The sequence below is a fragment of the Epinephelus lanceolatus genome, chromosome 20 (genome assembly GCF_041903045.1).
Source record: "Epinephelus lanceolatus isolate andai-2023 chromosome 20, ASM4190304v1, whole genome shotgun sequence".
In the NCBI taxonomy this organism is placed as follows: Eukaryota; Metazoa; Chordata; class Actinopteri; order Perciformes; family Serranidae; genus Epinephelus; species Epinephelus lanceolatus.
This window is the reverse complement of record NC_135753.1, coordinates 15786836-15809325: the sequence shown is the minus strand read 5'-3', so window position 1 is coordinate 15809325 and position 22490 is coordinate 15786836. Positions and strand designations below refer to the sequence as shown.

Below are 22490 nucleotides of genomic sequence, written 5' to 3'. Positions count from 1 at the left end.
GCTCGTCTCTAGCATTCTACCATTAGCTTCTAGTCTGTTCGCTGCGTGGCCTAAATTAGAGGCTGAAACACCCATTTTTCCTTTGAATCATCTCAGTCTACAAGCTAGCTAACTTAGTAACGTTAACGTTAGCTGCACAGCCACCATGGTAAGTAGCTGCGATCGTTTGCTGTTTACGTGGTAGCCAGGCCACCTGTGTGCTTTTAGAAGTTAGCATGCTAATCGTCTCGCTCTGTTTTATTCAAAGACGAGTGGACAGTTAGCAAGCACTCCCCAGAGATGACACGTTTAGGTGCTAGCTCATGTGAATAGGCCGTCATATTAGCAGGGGAAAATCCTCTTCAAATTAGCTCATAAGCTAGCTGTGGTTTCCATTACAGCCTGTCTCTCTCTGCCCATCTTTCATCTTTGTGGTCAGTCTATTGCTAGTTTCTCTCACCTTGTCTCCATGTAGGCTGAATTTGGATTTAATGAACACCATCAGAATGAAGTCATCAATTACATGCGGTTTGCACGATCAAAGAGGGTCCTGAGACTAAAGACTATTGATTCCTGCTTTGAAGAGCTCAAAGACAGCAGGTGACTGGTCATTCATAAGTTATTGGTGCCATTGCTTGTACGTTCACTGTTATAACAATAATAAAGTGCTTTTTTTAGTCCAGATGGAGCTGTAATGTGTGTGTGTTTCTCTCCGGAGGCTGGTGGAGGAAACCTTCACAGTGGACGAGGTAAAGGAGATGCTGGATGGGCTGCAGGCGGTGGTGCGTGGGGAGGTGGAGATGGAGCTCATCAATACAGCCCACACTAATGTGCTGCTGCTCAGGCAGCTCTTCTCACAGGCAGAGAAGTTTTACCTGCGACTGCAGAGTGATATCTCAGAGCTGGAGAACAGGTGAGCAGTGAGGAAGAAGGCAGATTCAGCTTCCTGTTAACTGTTGAGTTAACAGACTAACAGCAAACGTTTGATGAAATGTGACCTAATCAGGTTTGCACCCACATGACTACATAAGGTTCTTATTCAGATATTGTGGAATATAACACACTTCACTCTTATGTCCTGAAATATAGTTTTTTTTTATACTGTGTACATGTGTGCATGACATATTGCACCAGATCTCTGACCCTTCCACATTAAATAAGCAGTAAAAGCATTTTCACATTAAACTAATTCAAAATGATGTGACAGTTTGAGGTCAAACAGTGCCACACTAAACTAAGAAGTGAGCTATGTCTCTAAACATGCAATACACCTTCATGTTCATGAGAAAAACTCCTCCACTTTGTACCACTTCCTCCTCAGAGCTGTTTAGGTTGAGATAGCGTGCATATTACAGTGTGTGGCAGGCAAAAAGGTTATTGTCAAGCCACATGCTCATATGCACAATGTATATACAACCCTTTTTTCCACTATATTGGTTTCCTTTTAGCAGATGTTCAGTTAGGCTAAAAAAAAAAAACACAACTTGTGCCATTTTCTCAGTACATTTTAATGTCAGTTCATCAAAGTTACAAAAAAAAAAAAAAAATCACATTGTGAGACTTTGGCCGCCAGCCCAGTATGATAGAGCGGAGAGTGGTGATTAATCTCAAAGTATTAAAAAAAATTTTAAAGGACGTAAAAGCACTGGGTCATCGCCTGTTTTTCAGGATAATTTTCAAACCTAACAACAGGTCTTCTTTAAGTTTTTCTACCTTCGAAAGGAAATCCTTCCTAATAAAAGACGCATTCCATTAAATTTTCTTTTAGCCTCTCAAAAATTCAAATTACAGAAGTCTCAGCTGCGTTTATCACAAAATTTTTCCAACTAAAAGTAAAACTTTCTTTATTTTAGTTACCACTGAGGTAAATGGCAAAATGTCTTTGGCAAAATTAAAGTTGCTATTTCGGTTTCAGGGTTTGTCACACATGTACAGTGAAAAATGTACTACTTTTTCATTTAATAAAGTTAATATTACATTACTCTCAATGATTACTGGTAGCTCATGTTTTATGAGTGCATACTTTTGAGGTGGGGATGTCACACAGAGTTTGTGGCCTTGTGTGATAAAATGAAAATTCTGTACAATAAAACAGAATCATACGGAGCACTTACAGTCCCGAAAGGTGATTTATTTTTATTTTTTTTAATCTTGTGCACCTAAGTTATTATCTTATCTAAAATATCACCTGTGGCGACTTTAGGGGCTCCGTAGATTACCTAAAAGGCCGTTCTTGCTGTTGTTTCCAAGCAGGAAAGCCCAGAGTGCCTCTTCATATTACAAGCCTGAACCGAGCAGTGCGGGCAGGTACATACCAGCAATAAAGATAAATCATATTTAAACTGCTGTCAGAATGTACTTTGCACTCCTGACATTTTGACAAGGATGTATTGAGGCTTTGTTGGCACAAATATAGTCAGGTGTCAGAGCATAGTGGTTGTTATATAGATTAAAAATAACTCCCACTTTAGAGGAATCTGTTCTGACATTGAAGGATATCAATGGCTATTGTTCACAGTTTTGTTTATTTGAGGGTCAAACCAAAGCCCAAGACACAGGTCAATCTGTTCCTCTTTTTGGTAGAGATTGAGGAAGCCAGACCTCTCCATGTTCACTACCTTCATATTGTCTGATCTGGTCTGCTCTCAGCATGTTACAAACCCATCATCACTGTAAAGCGCCACAGTCCCTGTGCATAGATTTGAATGTACTACTGTGATATTCCAGTGAACTCAATGTACCTCCTGACCTCTGCGACCTTTCACCTTGTTAAAACACTGAGTGTGTTTTGAGGAAGTTCTTTTGTTTGTAATGTACATGGTGGTGGGTAGATAAATAAGCCTCAGAGTTATGCTTTTTTTTCCCCTCAGGGTTCAGCCCTAAAGTACGTGACTGATACGGTGTCTAAAGCAAGGAACACACCCTTTGTCACAGTCTACGTGTGTTCTGCTGCTTTTTAGAAACCACATTTAAGCTTTTCAGAGTGCTGTTCTGCTCACCACAAGCATATATCTTATATCATATGCTTTAGCAAGTACTAAACTGCTGTCAAGAAAAAGGGTGTTTATTTTTCCTTGCCAAGGATACATAACCACCAAGTAGTAGATTATTGTGATGTCAAAAACATTGTGGTGGCAGACTGACAGTTAGGTGAGATAGTACATATCATCAGATCAGTGTCACTCTGTTCAATGTTGCTCACAAGATATTGACATTGATACTGACAAATGTTTCATTTCGTCTAAAAATGTATACAGTATATAAAAGATTTCAAGCTTTTTTTGTACCTTTTCTCTTTAATTTTCGTCATTATTCCACTGCCCATTTCTTCTCTCTTCTACCCGTATAGGGAGCTGTTAGAGCAAGTGGCTGAATTTGAGAAGACAGACTTTAAAACCACTGATAAGGTGAGTGTAATGTGCAGCTTTGTCACATATAGAGCCCCAAACAGCACCATCAGTGCAGTTGTCATTAATCATTTGTTCAAAGAATACCAAACCCACATAGAATTCAGTAGCTAGAGAGCAACACAGTGTTAATGTGAATATCTAAAGTTGTTTTTCATGTCAGACCACCTGCCCTTCACACGTAGCCTTGCGGTTCAGAAGTCACACTCCACTGAGGTCGACGTGTGGTTTCATATTTTACCGTTTAAGAAAAACAAATTAACTTTGTGATGCAGTAGTCTCCTCTTTCATTGGGTTGGCTATTCACACCTTTCTCGCACAATCATCACATTGCTAAGGAAAGCAAAATGGATATAAAGATATTTACTCTCACATAGTAACACGGAGGTCTAGCTAACGTGTTTACGACTGAGACATAAGAACTGTTCCGTCTTAAGTGCTCACTTTATTTCCAGATAAACCAGGAAACAAGCAAACCCAAGCTAGCACCACTGAATGAAGGTGGAGTGTCTGAACTTCTTAACAAGGTAAACGCATATGTTGTATGAATACAGATTAATTCGTGAATGTTGTGCCCTCATTATCACATTTATACACACCTTCACATCTATCTTTAATATTTATCTAGGAGATAGCAAGACTACAGGAGGAGAATGATAAACTGAAAGCCAGGCTGCGGACTTTAGAAGCCCAGGTATAACAATAAGGCACACAGCATCCTTTCTTATAATTCATCCTCTAGTTTACATAATTAATTAAACTGCTCTGATTATTTTTTCCAAGGCAATGAGTGCCCTGGACGAGAGAACCAAGGCAGAGAGAGCTCTGAAAGACCTTCAGAAGGTGCAAGGTGAACAGCAGGTACAGTTGGAGTTTGGCGTGCAAATCTTGCGTCATCTTCTTTTGTGAAATTTTGAGTTTGCTTTCCATTTTAATACTTGTTATTGCTTTTTTATTATTTTGTTTCATCTGAACGTTTGCTATCATATGGTTTTATCTGCTAACTTGGACCTCATATGGTATGTATCCCGCTGAACAAAGTGTTGCTTCTCTCCGTCACAGTGTGTAGGAGTAGGGTTTTGATTCTGTAGTATTAGCACTGGTTGTCGTTCCCTCCATATGAACTTGTATGTTGTTTCCTTTCCCTTCAAGTTTGCTGCGCAATCCAAGGAGATCAGCAGTCTCGAGGACACGGTGGCAGCTCTGAGGGAGGACTATGAGAGGTCTCTTAGTGCCAACACTGCCTCCCAGAAGGATCTGCAGGAGAACCTGATCTCTGCCAAACATGAACTTCTGCGAGTGCAGGAGCAGCTCTCCTTGGCAGAGAAGGTATGTCCCTGTGGCGTTTCCCTCTAAGTTAAGTTAGCATGTATCAAATTTTGAACAAAATTTTTATGTATGTTTGGTGTGCAGGAGTTGGACAAGAAGTTCCAGCAAACTGCGGCCTACCGCAACATGAAGGAGATCCTGACCAAGAAAAATGAGCAGATCAAAGAAATTAGGAAACGATTGCAGAGGTGAGCTTTCATTATTAAGTGTAAAACAATTCAATCATCATCAGGAATGTGCCATTCATAAAGAGGCTGCCTGAAAATGCAATCATAAAATCCATAGACTGTATAAAAGAAGTAGACGTAGCTTCCGGATCTGTAAAGTGAAACCAATGACCTGCATTCTTTCTAATGGCCAGAAGGGGGTGACTCCACTGGTTGCAAAAAGTAGTGCAAGTGTAAAGAAGTCCATGAGAAAATAACCCCAATTCTCACTTGATTTATTACCTCAGTAAACATCTTCCTGAAGAGTTTTTTGGTCTCAATCACTAGTTTCAAGTCATCTTTAATACAGTATGATTATTTTTGAAATTATGGTCACATTTAAAGTAAAATAGATGCTAAAAGGGGGTATGCGTTAAGGCGTGGCTACCTTGTGGTAGACAAGTGGCTACTACCAGACCAGCCATTAGGAATTATGGACAGAGGGGCAAAATTTTCCACAAAGAGCTCCCTCATCCACACCCACTTCACCACCACCAGTGCTGCAAATGTTGCAATCCATTGTACTTGCAATTTGGAAAAAAAAATAGCCTCCCACATGGCAAAGTGCATCAGAATTGTCATTCACATTGGACATTAAAGTCAGACACTCCGGCAAGATCTACCTAGCCTGAGTTTGCCAACATAAACACATGTCACAGCAACATTTCGGCGCACGCAGTGAACTGAGCATAATGATATTTTCATAATTTATTTCACTTTATGTAGTGTTTTATGGAGTGTTTTTGTTTTTTAGCAAAACACACAAGACAGTAAATTATTTTATACACAATTTCTCTTTGCCAGTGGTGCTTTGGTAACTGATGTATCTCCTCTGTGGATGCTTTTGAAGCTCAGAGACTTGACATATAACCATCAGTTTTCTGCAGGCATCTATGTTTTCCCAAGCAGATACATTTGGCGCATTAAGATCAGAAGTCAGGAATACCTAGTCAATTATTGATTTCCAACTTGCAATGGATAGCAGCAATAGACCTTTGGAGGCCACTCCCGGCAGATCCACCCCTCACTCCTTTACAGCTCTATCCTGGCTCCAAATATGGTCACTTCTGGCTCTAAAAAACAAGATGACAACAGCCAAAATGCCAAATCAAGGCTTCCAAATGGTATTTCACAATAATGGATGATGTCACGGTATCTTCGTCCGCTTCTTGTATACAGTCTATGGGAAAATCTAAAAAACTATGGTATGTTATGGAAAATATTTGGCAATAATGTAAAACAAGCAAACATACCAGTGTGGCCCTGTAAGTTATTCTGTTTTGTCTTTTTTTAACTTGAAAAACTGTCTTTCTTACAAAGATATTTGTCTAATTTCAGGTTGTAACACTTTCATTGTGTGTCTGTTCCAGATATGAGCCCAATGAATGAGTTGTACCAAAGACAGCTGGTTAAACAGGTGTCCAGAGCGTGAGACAGGACCAAAATTTACGACTGTGGTTTGGACAAGAAACCATCAGTTCCACTGCTGTGAGACAAGAGAGACAGAAACAAAGCACCTCCACGAGGAATTGTTTATTCATGCTTTATCTGGCATCTTCAATAGTTATTGGCTTTAGTAAAGAGTGTGTGTGTGTGTGTGTGTGTGTGGGTGTGGGGGGAGGTCGCAAGTACACACATCTGATCACACTAATGAGGTAGTGATAAATGATAGCCTTCTTCAGCTGTGCTTCTTTTCTACGTCTCAGTTTTGGAGCTCACTTACAGTAGCTAGCAGACTTCCCTCAGTGCTCTATGCAATTACTGTCACGTCCCTGTTTGAAGAGGCCTTGTCCGTTTGCTGATTTGGACAGATACACACTGTCTGCCTGAAGAGTTGGAGTCTTATCTATCAGATGGTTATAGGTGATGTTTAGCTCTCTAGCACTGGGTAATTGATATTATTTTAGCAGCCCCCCTTTTTAAGTTAAAATGCAAACATTGTTGAGCTAGACCCCAGCAAACCTTTTGTTTAATAACCAGCAGCTTCAAAATAACGTTTCCTGACCGTCTGAGGTCAACCCTGCTTTAATTTGTTACCTAAAGATTTAATAGCATTCCACATAAAATATTTCCAATGATCTGACATTCTGTGAAAGTCTGATCATCGAAAATATACCAAAATGTTCTCACATTTATTTTTTCTGCTCTCGCATATTGAATGACGTGGATCACGGTCTAGAATGATTTCCCTACTTCCCCAAACAAAGGGCATAGAATATTTTTGTCTGGAATCTTTAACTGTGTACTTTTCGTATTGATGTGGGTGATGGAGTGTAAGGTTTAAAAAAAATGAATATATACATGATGTTCATGAAACAATGCTCTTGTAGAGTATGATACATCTACCCTATATTACACTAGATGTGCATTTGTTTGTATTGTGCAAAGTATGGGGTAATAAAAGCTGTTAACAAATAAGTGTGTGGTCATTGTAGGTAGTAATCATATTATTTGAATATTTCACTTTAGGTTTAGGGTATATTTAATCATTTGGACATCAAGTCAATTCACTGAAAATTGAAAATGGCTTACTGACCGATGACTGTAGTCTAATATTTAGCTGTGCTATATATGCTGCCCTAATGAAAATATTGGGGAGTAAATATGCCCCGTGAAGGACTGAGAATAACTATCTCTTCTGGCCCACTGCATGCTGGGATAGGCTTGAGGGTGTTTTGACACTGATAAACAATAAGAAAGTGGAAGTGGAAGGAAATTATATACGATTTAATCATGATAGATTTTAAGACTGACTAAACATCACTGTTTCTGACTGGTTTAACAAGGGGGCGCCAGACTGCAATAATGCACACATCACTAAAATATATGCCTTTCCAAAACCATGAAAAGCTGTACACTTGCATGACATGGGGATGTGTGATCTCAGTGGCTAAATGTGGCTGCAATTCATGCAATTGCTGATATAATCACTGATAAATATATACCAGGTATTTAAGAGGATGTGGGAGACTATGAACAGTTGTTTTCATATTGCAGTATTCCTTCATGTGTTAATCACTATATGGCTCTGAGGAGGAAAGCAAAGACAAAGGGGAAGAAAGAGAGAGGGGAGACATTTGTCCACATATAGGATATAGGCACTGAGCCTCCAGAAAGCCCCTGATACCTCAGTCAGCATGATAAAGGTGAACGCAGACAGTGTGGAGTGGAGTAACACTTCAGCAACACAGGAAGAAATAAACTCAAGGTGTAATATTTTGGTAACACTTTATATTGAGGTACACATATTCATCATTAACTAGTTGCATATTAGCATGCATAGTAGTGGCATATTGGCTCTTTATTTGTCATTATCAAGCACCTTTTAATACTATGTTATGTTATCTTTTAATAATATGTTCGACAACTTGATTATTGACAGGAAGTAAGGAAGTTTTTATACACAGATTTGGATCTTAATATGCTCTGCTCAGCACTTTTAAGGTGGTAGTACCACAAGACTAGTCATTCTCCTGTAAAAGCACTTAATAAATAAGGTCTATTCTTATGTATATGATGGCATCATATCATCATTTTATCCTATTAGACATTTGTGTGATTTGTCATAATTAGTGTATGGATTCCTCAGTTATGGCCAAAACCATGTTTTGTGAGGTCACAGTGGCCTTGACCTTTGACCGTAAACCACCAAATTCTAATCAGTTCATTCTTGAGTCCAAGTGGATGTTTGTGCCAAATCTGAGGACATTCCCTTAATGTGTTCTGTTTGTGAGAATAGGACAGACAAGGTCACAATAACCTTGACCTTTGACCTTCAACCACCAAAATCTAATCCATTCATTGTTGAGTCCAGGGAGATGTTTGTGCAGAATTTGAATACATTTCCCCAAGGCCTTCTTGTGATATTGTGTTCACAAGAATAGGATGGACAACCTGAAAACATAATGCCTCCGGCCACGGCTATCGTCAGTTCGGAGAGGAGGAGATACAGGGGACATGTGCCCTGCATATCTTCAAAAGCCAGTATTGGACTCCTCCACTTTTTACAGTCTGAAAACTTAGGAAAGCTTAAAGCAGCTGTCTTTTTTACATTTGCTGGCTCTGTAACGTCAGCCTAAAGGTAATAGTTCATATTCAGAATACATGATGTGTGATGGGTCCATCAGTTTGCATGTCTGACAACAGTTCTCTCCATGGTGTGAAGGGACAGCTGTACTTTTCTTTCTGATCACATTCATTGCTCTTTTCACCATGTCAATTCTTGATTTTAACTGGACTGTAAGGGTGATGCCATACCGTATCTAATGATGCTTTCCAGCACAGCATTTAGAATTTTAACATGATTTAGTTTCCCACACGTTTGCATGTAAATAAATATCAAACATATCTTTTTCATTCTACTGCATGACTCATATAGAGTAGATCCCTCAGTTCATCTTGAGTGCACCATGGGGGAAGTGAATCTCATGCCTCTTTAAAAAAAAAGAAGTAACTGAAAAAATAGAGATGTCATGTTAACCCGATCTTGGTTCCCAAACCAAACAGTCTGAGTCTGCGGAGAGATGTGAAATTCTACACATATGAGTCAGAGCCACGATTGTCTGCACACAGTTCTCAACATGGATGTGGTTGAGCCAGCGGCTCGCAGCTAATGGTGCTAACAGTACAAACAGTGCTAACAACAGTGATGACAGAGCTAACAGTGGTAGATGAGACAAAGACAACACAACACACATCCCACAGGATGTGTGTGTTGTCTTTGTCTCATCTACCACTGTTAACTGGACCTAATTCCCTGCACCACTAAATAAGCATGCCATGCTTATTTAGTGGTGCAGGGAATTAGGTCCCTCAGAAAAGTTAACTCCCGCACACACTTCTTCATCTTTGCATTGATTTAGGTAAAAACGGACGAGGGTTTGGTCTCAAAGACACAACACTCACAAAGTGCCTGCGTACAGCTCACAATTGCATGATGGTTCAAAGTTGTGTAGGAGGTCTGTCCACAGTCACCTGCAGTAACTTAAACCAATGTCACCATGACCCAGCAACTTCTTACAACTACCTGACACCAAGGAAAACATTCTTTACTTTTAGTATCAAAAACCAAACCCAGGTTTTGTGTCATCAGTTCAGTGTCTACCCAATTGTCTTTCCCTCTGTTCCTGAGTTATGACATTAACTAGTGACCAGAATTGTTTTTGCAGAACATTATGATGTCACAGTGAATTTGACCTTTGACCTTTTGCATAAAAAATGTCATCACATCATCGTTCTATCCTCTTAGACATCTGTGTGACATTTTTAATTAGTGTATGAGTTCTTGAGTTATGGCCAAAAACATGTTTCAGGAGGTCACAGTGACCTTGACCTTTGACATTCAATCACCAAATTCAGTTTATTGCTTGAGTCCAAGTGGATGTTTATGCCAAATTTAAAGAATTTCTGTCAAGATGTTCTTGCAATATCATGTTAACTAGAATAAGACAGATGCAAGGCCACAGTCACCTTGACCTCTGACTACCAAATTCTTATAAGTTCATCATTGAGTCCATGTGGACGTTTTACCAGATTTATTAAGTGTTGTTATTGTGGTGCTACCACCTTACAAAGCCCACAGTCAGCAAAGCATATTAGGATTGTAATTCATGTACAACAACTTCCTGACTTGCAATCAGTAAGTAGTGATCAGAATGTTATTTAGACAGGGGGAATAGGGGGAAAAGGGGGAATATTGCTGTTACTGTACTTGTTGCATGCTGGCAAATCAAGATACACAAAACATAAATTAAAAGCTGTATACATTTTTAAGCAAGGCTATTATGATGGTATCTTAAGTGGATCTGTATAATGTCCTGCTCAATCAGGGAGACTGACCAATTTAGTAAAATAACAAAAAAGTTCCTCTGTGTTTGAACCGATTAAATATCAGAAAATCAGAGAGACAGAGATGATTGTGAAATGCTTCCTCCAGCTGTTTGTTTACACCAGAACTCAAAATTAGGATCTTATTTTATCTCTTTGCACTTACACAATGTGAAAATTTCTTTTGAAATTCACAAATTTAGTCACTTCATCTGCTTCTTCAACTGTTTCAAGTGTCTCCCATTGTTTTTGCCATGGTTTGAGATAGTGGCAAAGTAAGAAACAAAGTGGTCACCAATCAGTCAACCGTCAACCCCACTGTTGTTTTCAGTGAAACTCTTCAAGCCACAGTCTGTCCTGACTTAAACCCTTGTTGGTTTTGCATCATGTGCAGGAGTTGTATGCATGGTGTACTTTTCTTCCTATAGGTGCAGACAAAAGGGGCGGGGTAAAATGGCACTAATGAGAAAACACGTGAAAGGCATACAGCACTGAAAACAAAATTCTGTAAAACCTATTTGTTCTGTTGTCAAAACAGAGAAGATAAAAGGTGATACTAGTACAAAAAGGTGGATAAATTCTTATCCACCTCTTTATTCCTATACCAAAATAAAGACTGAGAAAATGTGATTGTTTAGCAGTTGTGTGCTTATTGTTGTGAGTTAAAATTTGCATGCATCTGTTTTCTGTTAGTAGCAGCTGAAGAGAAACCGTCATGGGAAATCTGCTGATAATTTCAGATATAGGATGCAAATGCAGAACAGTTGTCTATCAGTGCATGAAATAAATCACAGCGAGCAGGTACACAGGAAGCGGTGACAAGTGTCTCTCGGTACCAAACTCTCATGCACTGCTGACGGCAGCAACAGTGACAGTACTTTCCCACAATATGGGGCAACTGTTAATACATGTCAAAGCGGTGTACCCATTCACAGTAGCTTGCTGCTCATCAAAGGGGTTTTCTCAGTTTCACTAGTAAGACAAAAGTTTCTGTTTGGTTTTTCTCCAGAATCACCAAGCAGAAACAACACTAAGTGTCTGGCTTAAAGGTGATGTCCAGAGTGGTGTGTGGCATTTAAAACAATGATGGTGTGATTTTTAGAGGAACAGCAGATGGCTTTAATCTTTCGGTTTTCATTACAAATGCACATTGAATGGCTTAAAAGCTGCTGTATCCAAGGAAGCAGTGACAAACTAAACAGAATGCTAAACCGCATTTTTTTTTTTTTACTTAAAGTGAAACCCAAGGCTGCCCATAAGGGGAGTGGGGGCTCTCTGACGCCCAGCCATTAGGAGGGGGCCCAGCAATAATCACGTTCATCCTAAACATAAGCAATATAAGCAGTGCTCATTGAAACAAAAAGTCAAACATTGTATTTATTGTTTCATTGGTTAAAATGTAGCCAGTTTCATAATGAAAACACCTTCTCCTGAAAATAGCATGAGTCTTTTTTTCTGTCTTTTTTTTGTATGCTACAGTTTCGTAAGAAACATAGCACAGGTGGTCTGCTAGTCACTTGACCCAAGAAATGTACTGATCTAAAATATTAGATAATGTTGGAGTGAATTTTCTTGCTATGCCAGGACTTGCACATAAATTGGGATGCCAGAAAAAGAAGAAAAAGAGGAAGCTGGAAAGGGGTATTAAACCCAAAACATAATGTAATGATGGCCAACTTTTTTCAATCAGCTAAAAAAAGCTGCTCCCAGACAGGCTGAAAAGGCTATCAATAGCCAGGAGGCTAACAAAGAAGCTAACATTGCTAGCCATGAAGTACCTAGAAAGTGACGGAAACCACCTGGCCCACCACCACCTGTGAGGCAGAGGATGAAAGTGTCTATGTAGCCCCCATAACTGAGGGTTTCTCTCAGTTTACATGCATCCTTTGACATGCGTAAAGCAAACTTGGGGAGGGACTTTTCACAGGAACTTCTCAGGGGCCTGGCCATTTCTGTGGGCGGGCCTCCATGTACATTTTGAAAAAAATAATTACCACTTTCTTTCCTTTACAAACAAATCATTGAATTCATAAGCAATAAGATTTACTTTACACCACTCAGTGCACTCAGTGGCTTTGATGCTAAAACCTTAGTCTGTGAGCTGTGGCTAATACTGTGGATCCATTTAGCCGTATAATGGACTAGATACGTCTTTACTACCTATACTGTTGTTACACTATCTTTTATCATCTACTACAATTGCATAATTGTCTATTTCACCCACCACTGCTGCTGTGGATCCAAAGTTAAATACAGTTTACTTTCAAAGGCAAGTTTATTTGCATAGCCCAGTATTACATGTCTCAAAAGATTTTGCGGCCGGCCTATTAAATTGGTGGCAACATCCGGCCAAAGGTAACCTCCGAATGGCCCAGCATACATTCACCTGATATAAGAAAAAATATATGAACTACATATATAGTGTATGAAAATAGTTAAGTTGGCTAGGAGCTAGGAGACATGAAAGGATTCAAAACCCATGCTGGCTTGAGCTCGGTTTAAGTCTCTTTTTAGTGTGCTGTTCGTCGCCAGTTTTTTTCTGTCTGTATGTCTTTTCTGTGTATGCAGTCTTTGGCAAAGGAGTACAGTGATGAAAAAATGTCCCATGGCCCATCTAAATTTCTTGTTTTTAAAATTAGGCCCAGTTGACCCTTTGTCAAGCCCAAGCTGGCAGAGCTAGCACAGAGCTCGAAGGATATATTCAGGACGTCAAACCCCCTCAGCAGCGAGAACAAGTTAAAAAAATGAAGATAGTTAGAAGCTAAAACCTATAGGCTACAGATGAAAGTGTATAGGTGAACCACCACACCACCGGCAATCAAGACAGAAGGCAATGACTGTGAAGGGAAACTTTGCTGATATTCAACCAGGTATGTGTCATCACAGTGCTCGCTGATAAACAATGTCTGGCTTCCCCCAATGCCACCACCAGTGCCTGGACCTCTGCCGTCAGGCGTGCGGGGAGCTCCAGGGGAATCCATACAACGTTCATTTGCTCACGCTGCGATGACACACAGCTGGTTGAATTTTTGGCAAAGTTTCCATGTTTCCCTTCACTGGTTCCTGTACAGCATGGTAGGTCTTTATTTACTGTTATCATCATTAGAAGCAAAAGCAGCATGTGTATAATTTCAGTAGGCTGTACCTTAAGTAGCTAGTTAGTTAACCCTACACTTCCCAGGGTTTGATTGTGGAACGGGGAAGAAACACATCTCCTTCCACCCTCTCCAGGTAATGAGTATCATTAATACACATGCCTCAGGCACAACATTCAGCTCGAACCCCACAAAACCAGTGTAAAAAAGGAAGGAAATCTGGAACGATTGCCTGAGAGTCTATGGAACACAGCCGTGTAGTTCTCGGACCCTTGACGGAGCTTGTTGATGCCACGCTATAACTGGGCAGTCAGCGAAGGGTCAATTGAATTTATAATTGAGTAGTCTTGCTTTACAGGCTCATATTCACAATGGTTTTAAACATATCCCAAAAACTCCTCAAATATCTCCAAGAAAATGGGCGAAGCCCTTGAAGCAGCAAGACAGCAGATATTTCAGTCGGGGCTGAAGTGGTGGACTGACCGACTAACTGGACTGACCAACATTGCAATACTTACAAAGCCACGCCTGGAGTGACCCCAGTGACAGTGTTGTACAATTGTACCTCTTTATTCCAAGAGGAGAATAAAGACTCTATGATACAGGGAAACACTCTGGAACATCTATGTACCTTAAATTGATATTGTTCTGTCACCAGCAATTTTCAAGGTCAAGGGTGAACTGCAAAGCACAGATAGATATGATACTTGTGGTTTATTTTTCCCCACAGATCTTTTTTCTCTGTGACTCACCCTTTGGCTCCTCAGCCTTACCTCCTGACCAGTAGGCCTTGACTTTATCCATGTGACAAAGTTGTAACAGAGTAACAGGTCCGTACCAGTGTGGAGGCAGTGATCAAATCTGTAAAAGGTTATGTGAGTTCTCAGCTATCAAGTGCTCAATATCAGTTTATAATCTACCACTTGTGAAAAGTTGGCACAGATCCAGATTAACAGATATAAGATGCATATTATAGTCATTTCTGAGAATGATTGCTCAACGTGTTCGTGCTCATCTTGTTGATAGATCAATTTACAAGAAATAGTTTATCTTTATCATAGTCTGTTTCTAAAACTGACTCAACGCTCAAGCTGGTTACTGTGTCATTTTAGCTCTATGATGCTGTGATGCAGCACTATAAGAGTAGCATGTGAAATCAGATTAAAAACTGCTGACTGATTTATGTCTATGTCACCACAGAGTCATCAGTTCATATGTAAATCATGTTCAAATAAAAAACCTCACTTTCTATTCAATGTGCAATATATTTTAGATAAGAAACACCGCATTATCATTGTGTTCACTATTTTGCAGTGCTCTCTTGACCTTGACAAGTACGATTAAAATGTGCTTCTCATTTACCTGTTTTTCTCAGGATAGCGAGGTGTAAGTTGTACAGCTGGGTCACTGCAGCTGCTTTATTTGACTATGTGACTACATTATCATTTGTGAAACTTGCTGACGTGCCTTTTAAATGATCAAGCTGTAGCTGAAAATGTAATGTACAGAATGTCAGACTATTTAGCCAGACGGAGGTTTTCCCCTTTCGTCATGCACTGCTACCTGTTAAACCATCATTGCATACTGGTGACTAATTCATGGCTTCTCAATGTTTTTTCACCATTTTAGGCCCAAGAAGTGTCATTCACATGTCATGGTGTGAATCTGACTTTTCTTAACAGCATGTAGTAGGACGAGGCTCCAAATTGACTGAAATGAATATATTTAAAACCAGGATACTTGTCAATATAAGGTTATAGAATATAGAGCATCAGGCAGTCATAGTCCTCCAGTAAAGGTTAATCTGATGCAGATTTGGCACCTTTTTCTGTTATACACATAGGTGTAGATTTCAGGGGGGACATGGGGGACACACTCCCCTAAATATTTAGAATGTGCAAATAAAAACATTAAAGTAGCAGAGGACTGTTATTTTGACAAAATTAGACATTTACGACATATATTGATGCAGAAACCGCACAAATTGGTGCACAAAAATACACCAGAATGCAGGAAAACAAGTGTTTGATGCTCAATTTTTTCTCAACCGCAAATGTTCATACAGGCAACATTCAATGAAACCAAGTACATTAGTTCTCAACAAAGCCACCATCTCTTTGCAAAGATAAAATGACCTCATTGTGAATCTATAATCTTCACCGTGGGACCTGATGCATCATTGTCTTCTATTTTTGTCTATGAGGGTATAAAGTTTAATATTGACTTGCTACAGTATGTCACACACTGCGTTTTATAGGCTCATAGATCAAAGCACTGAAGTCAACTTGCTGCACTTTGCTGCAAGTGATACTGTGAGTGAAACCTCTCAGTCAACCACTTTCTTCAGCAGCTTGTTCCCAGAAGGAAGACACTCATCTGATCATGACACAGACGTTTCCCCATGTCTCACTCTGATCAAAACCGAGAAATGCAACCAGCATTCGGTAGAAGACTGAAGAGCTGATGGCCCACACGCTCCGCATCTAGTGTTGACAATATGCTAAAAGTCCTATTAGGTCAGGAAGTGAAACTGTGTGGAGATAGCACCCCACTCCTGTCCTACAGAGGGCATTCACAAGGGCCAAAACACCTCCACAAAGGTAAGACACGCTCACAGGAAACAGGTCTGATGTAAACACTTTGCTTGACTAATAAAGACTTCAAACCAGGTCATTGCTGGGTTTGTAAACTCAGACTTATGCCACAAAATCAATCCTGAGTCTCAAGATGAGTTTGTATTTTATCATCAGTTTTATTTGAACTTCAATTGACGCAGCTGGTATCAAAGGGACTTTCTGCTTTGCCATGTTTCATGCCAGTGTGGTCAGCTGTGTGACTATTTGTCATGCTGTTCATTTCCCTTTACTCTTGGCAATACCAATGAACTTTGCATTTCCCTGTCTTCACAGAACGTTCTTGTTTTTACAAAACATATCACGTGAATGTTTTTTAACTCAGCAGCAGCTGACCGCTGTTGTTTTTTTGATGCAACGCCTACACTTCTGTCCCAGCTGGCACCGGATGTCAATATGAAGTCAGCAAGACGTTGGACTCTTACATTGGACAGACTTAAAACTTTGGTTGGAATTAAAATCGGGTTGGAGATATTTTAAAATATCTAAAGACGTTAGAATTTCATGTTGTGTGGACATTGACATCATATCTTTTTGCAGACTTTGGGTTTAGTTCTCCATACTCTTATTCTACGTCAAGATGATGTTGGCATGAGATGTTTGGACCAATGTTGGACAACACTGGTAACAACAAAGTTTAAAACCAACAAATATATATGTCATCTGTTGTCAGTATTCTACGTCAAATTGACACTGGCAGACCTTGTCCCAACATTGAGTTTGGTCACCTGACGTCACAACCTAAACTCAACCAAATGTCAGCATCTAAAGACGTCTACCAGAGTCATAGAGTAAATTTTTGGGGGGATGAAACAAATCCAAATCCAGTTAAACGCGTAGTTTGACATTTTTGGAAACATACGTATTTACTTTCTTGCCAAGAGTTAGAGAAGACTGATAACACTTTCATATTGTCTGATTAGCTAGCAGCCAGTTAGCTTAGTGTAGCATAAATACTGGAAACAGGGAAACAGCTAGCCTGGCTCTGTCCAAATAAAAGATCTGCCTTCTAGCTCTTCCAAGTTGACTCATAAACTCGTCATATCTTTTGTTGTGTAACCTGTTCAAACACTCGAAGGCGCAGTAACTTGGTGGAGTCGTCTGCCTCCAGTCTTTATGCTAATCTAAGCTAACCACCTCCTGGAGTGGTATTTTAATTCTCAAAGGCTGACTTCTTCATTTGAAGGAACAGTTCATCTCCAAATCAAAATACATATTTTACCTCTTGCCCACAGAAATGTCTGCCTTCTCTCGAATGTAATAGAACTAGACCAGCCAACTGTATCACCATGCAGAAGGAAGCGTGCATCTACTAATGGACGAGAGGCTCATGCTTGTGACAGTGTCAGATAATGGCGTCTTCCTCGGCTGTGCTGTAACATTAGCTAGCTCATTGGTGCTTCTCAAAGGAAGGATCCTTAAATGGTGGAATTCCTGCTGAAGGATTCTTCCAATGTCAAGGATCCTTCAAATTCAACCAAGGACAGAGTCCTTCCGCCAGAGAATTTTTTAAGGATGCATGTGTGTATCCTCAGTGGGTGTGTAGCACTGAGGATAGCTCACTGAGGAAGCAATTCTTTGCACACGATCTGCCGGAATTGAAGGCGTAGCCCCCTCAATGATACACACCTGGACACTCGCTAGCCTGTTCTAATGTGTGCTCACCGAATGCTAGGAGGTAGTCTTGCCTAGCCTAGAACTCGTCCTTCTAGCTTTTCATATGATTCATAAACCCGTCATGTCTTTTTTCGTCATCTGCCTGTAGTCTTTATGCTAATCTAAGCTAACCACCTCCTGGATCCAGATTCATATTTACCTTACAAACATTAGGGTGGAATTTTATTTATTTTCACAGTTTGTTTAAAGACATTGCCGTTGAGTTGTTTCAAATGTGTTTTTTGGCACTTTAAGCACAACAAGCCGAGTCCCATTTAGTTCCATTATATCAGAGAGAAGGCAGACATCTCTACGGCCGATTTCTTCAACACTCGGCAACTCACACTAAAACAATTTAGACTGATAAATGACACTACAGGTAAGAGGAAAAATGTGTATTTTTTATTTTTGGGAGAGTTATCCCTTTAAATGAACATTAACAAGTTGAACATCACTTTATTTTTTATCATAGAAGTGGATATTGTTTTCTAAGAAGACTAAAGCACATTTCATCACCACTTAATGAAGTGAAATTCTCAGAAAATCCAAAACTGCACAAATAGACTTCCCTCACAATGTTGACACGCTAGTTTATTCAGTAAGAGGTCATTTTAAAGGGAAAGATAACAGTTGCTTTGACAGTGATTTTAGGCCACACTGCCTTTAAGCAGCTGGAAGTTATATGAAACAATGCTGCTTACAGCATCTCAGCATCGGCCACCTCTTCAAGTTCTGATCTTAAATCACACCCCATGGTTTTCAGTTTCATGTATCACTCATCTGAGGTGTTAAGTGCTCCACCTGTATATACAAAGTCTGTCAAAAATGGGCTTCGACTTGATAAAACTTACTCGGCTGTGGAAGGAATGTGGGTGTATTGTTTTGGTTCTAGTTTGATGGCCATGCCTCAGTGGGTTAAGTCTAAAAATCACAGCTTCCTTGTGAAACTGGCACACTGTCGCCACTGTTTAAAGATCATACTTGAAAATAAGTTGCCTTTCAGTTTGATGGATATTTTTATACAGCTGCATTTGGACAAAGAAATACAGCACCAAGAGTCATCTTGTTTTTTTCTGAACATAGAGATGGAGTGATGTGTATCAACACGTGATCCTGTGGTTAAAGGGAACTCATATAAGCCAGTGAAGATGAGTCTGGTTGTTAAAGTTACCAGCTGTAGCTACAACCCAGACAAAGAGACAGAACTGTGACTGAGAGGTTGCTCTCTACATCACATCACTGACTGGGTAAGTAATTTGTTGTACTGGGAGAACATTTACATGGCATGTTCTATTTAACCTTTATTTACCCCTGTTGTTTCCATGTTATATTTTATGCTTGTTGCATTTGTACAGAGTAAAAAGAGTTTTGGTGTGTTGTCTTATTGTATGTCTCGTGGTTCTTTGTAGATAAAAATGGAGGAACCATTTACAACTTATGCAACAACATATATGACCACAGGAATGGATTATGGTGGAACTGTAAGTATTCATTTGAGGGAACTATCTGTGGCCATAGCACTGGTGAAAAACAATGAAGCAGTTATATAAGAAAATGCTGATGTCTGAATAATAGAGTGGATGAAAAAGGCTGTAATCAAAGACGCTGTAAGTGCTGATTATTTACCATAACATCTGTGATTTAAGTGCATGTTTGTCTCATTTTTTTATGCTGTAATATTTAAAGTATGATTTTAAAGAAAACTGTATGGTAAAACTTAAAACTCAGATTGCTGTGTGGAGAAAAAAAACATGTCACTGCTCTTTATATGACGTATTTGGTATTCTTAGGTACAGTAGATTTATCTAAAGCAGACATCTCTAGGATACTCAAATGTCACATTCACAGCCGCATCAGCATCAAATTTTCCATTGTCTGTGAAGCTTCAGCTTGTTTATCTCTGCCCTAAATCTAAACTTGATGCCTCTGGGGTACTGGGTTCTGCTGCAAGCCCCTTTCTGGAGCCCCTCAGGATCGTTTAACACTGCTGCCCCCCCACCCCCCACCCTCCCCCCACAAGGCTTGGATAGCAGCAGGAAGTTGTGCAGTTGTGTGGTTTCTCCTGCATAGACACACCACCTGCACCTGACAGCAGTTTTTTTGCACGCTCTGGTTAGCTTGTACGTCACTGACAGCGTTTGATGTCATATCACTGTATGCCCACTAGAAGTATGCTGCGCTGTGAAACCTGACAGCAGCTTGTGAGTCTGGTAACAAGGACAGAGAAAAAAAAAAGCACCTGACAGGAAATGAAAAGTGAGGCGAGAAAAAAGCAGTGTATCTGTTGCACAAAATGTTCTTTAATGCCACACTGGATGATCTGTTTGTCTGTTTGTGATTGCAGGACCCCTCTGACTACCCAGATGACTATGGTTCAGGGCCCACTGAAAACTCAGGCTTCTGTGACAGAAGCTGGGTCAGGCGGTTTCGTGGGCAGTACGAGCCACCTCTCTTCTGGATCATCTTCATCCTTGGTGCTGTTGGTAATCTGTTGGTGGTGTGGATCTACACCACTGTGCGCAACCGCCTGAAAACAATGACTGACGTGTACCTGCTGAACCTTGCCGTGGCTGACCTCCTCTTCCTGTGCATGCTGCCCTTCTGGGCTGTTGACGCCATCAAGGGCTGGGACTTTGGCATCAGTCTTTGCAAAATGGTGTCCGCTGTCTATAAAATCAACTTCTTCAGCAGCATGTTCCTGCTCACCTGCATTAGCGTGGACCGCTACATTGCCATTGTACAAGTCACCAAGGCCCAGAACCTGAAGAAAAAGAGGCTGTTCTACAGCAAACTTGCCTGCCTGGGTGTCTGGTTTGTCTCCATTCTCCTGGCCCTCCCTGAGTTTGTCTTCGCCCAGGTGAAGATGCCCCAAACTGGGCAGTCCTTCTGTACTCTGGTCTACTGGAACAATGCATATAACCGGACTAAGATCCTGGTGCTGTCCTTGCAGATCTGCATGGGCTTCTTCCTTCCTCTACTGATTATGATCTTTTGTTACTCTGTCATAATTCGCACACTTCTGCAGGCCAAGAGCTTTGAAAAGCACAAGGCCCTGCGTGTCATCTTTGCTGTGGTGTTTGTGTTTGTTCTCTCTCAGCTGCCCTACAACAGTCTGCTGATCGTGGAGGCCACGCAGGCAGCTAACACTACCATCACCGATTGCAAAACTGTAATTGGTTTTGATGTAGCTGGACAGGTTGCCAAGAGTTTGGCGTACACTCACGCCTGCCTGAACCCATTCCTGTACGTCTTCATCGGAGTTCGGTTCAGACAAGACCTCCTGAGGATTGTGAAGATGTGTACTGGCGGTCTGAGCAAAGGAGGGCTCAGTAAAATACAGGCAGTTCCCAAACGTCCCTCTGTCATGTCAGACACTGACACCACCCCAGCCCTTTCCATATAAATGCCCATTTTCCTAAAATCCTAAACCTGAGACCTGAGCCTAGTTCAACATGATCATATTTTGTTCCTCATGCATTACTCGCTACTAACAGAGCAAATTTTCAACTTTAAAACCAAAAATAGTATTTGGAATTTACATTCATGACATTCATATTCCGACAGTCGTAAGCACATTTTTTTTTATAAAAGCACTGTATAAACTGTATATTAGTGTAAATAATGTTTTTTTACACTTGTGTTTGTATTGTTTACACTTGTTTCATTGTGTATTGTTTGTGTGCTGCTGCATCTGAATAAAAACGGTGATTTTGATTTTCAAATTAAAAAATGAATGATGAGAAAAATCTAAAGCATGTTGCAGTTTTTTTCATTGCCCTTTTGCACCACACAGCAGGTTGGTAGGTTCAAGTTCATACTATAACTGAATGCAGCAACAAGTGATGATATAAACAATTTTTATCTACTATACATGGGAAAGTAATTAACTGCTTTCACTGGTGTAACGTACCAAATGTGGTGGAAAACACACTTGAATGTGGTCACTTCACTCCACAATGTTTTCGATGTGACTAGACATCCTCCTGTTGACAGTCTGTGCCACTGTCTGTGCCGACACTCTTAACTGTTGAACCTTGTCTGGTTATGACTTTTCACAGTGGATGCTAACGGATGCCCATTCAAACTGGCATGAAAGAAGTTTCCCACAATCGCCTCACAACGGCTGCAGCACAGACAGGTGGCAGAGAGACAGATGTCACTGCCTGAAAAACTTTCCATGTGTAGCCACAACTTTCGAAGCACAGGATTTCAGTTTCACCAACTTCAAAAAGAGGCAAACTGAATGCTTGGATGTATTGTTTTTTGTAGTAAAAACCACACAATCTGCATGAAATTCTATGCACAATCTAGCAGAAGAGCTTGTATTTGTCTGACCCGTCTGTGCAACTACTGTAAAAT

At 40.3% G+C, this 22490-nt stretch overlaps 2 protein-coding genes across 3 annotated transcripts; both read left to right on the top strand.

Annotated features, from left to right (window-relative positions):
* The first annotated feature begins 9 nt into the window (after nt 1–9).
* lztfl1 (leucine zipper transcription factor-like 1) lies at nt 10–6455 on the top strand. Of its 2 annotated transcripts, none has more exons than XM_033638375.2 (10): nt 10–148; nt 455–579; nt 698–892; nt 3329–3386; nt 3842–3913; nt 4015–4080; nt 4170–4247; nt 4557–4715; nt 4800–4903; nt 6292–6455. In XM_033638375.2, the coding sequence occupies exons 1-10, from the start codon at nt 146–148 to the stop codon at nt 6308–6310; spliced, it is 879 nt and encodes a 292-aa protein (XP_033494266.1). In that variant the 5' UTR covers nt 10–145; the 3' UTR covers nt 6311–6455. The 2 variants fall into 2 exon arrangements, with proteins under 2 accessions (XP_033494266.1, XP_033494265.1); XM_033638374.2 differs by having other exon boundaries at nt 4539–4715.
* Nucleotides 6456–19098: 12643 nt separating this feature from the next.
* LOC117264887 (C-C chemokine receptor type 9) lies at nt 19099–21883 on the top strand. Its single transcript, XM_033639192.2, has 3 exons — nt 19099–19378; nt 19541–19612; nt 20476–21883. The coding sequence occupies exons 2-3, from the start codon at nt 19547–19549 to the stop codon at nt 21532–21534; spliced, it is 1125 nt and encodes a 374-aa protein (XP_033495083.1). The 5' UTR covers nt 19099–19378; nt 19541–19546; the 3' UTR covers nt 21535–21883.
* Nucleotides 21884–22490: the final 607 nt, after the last annotated feature.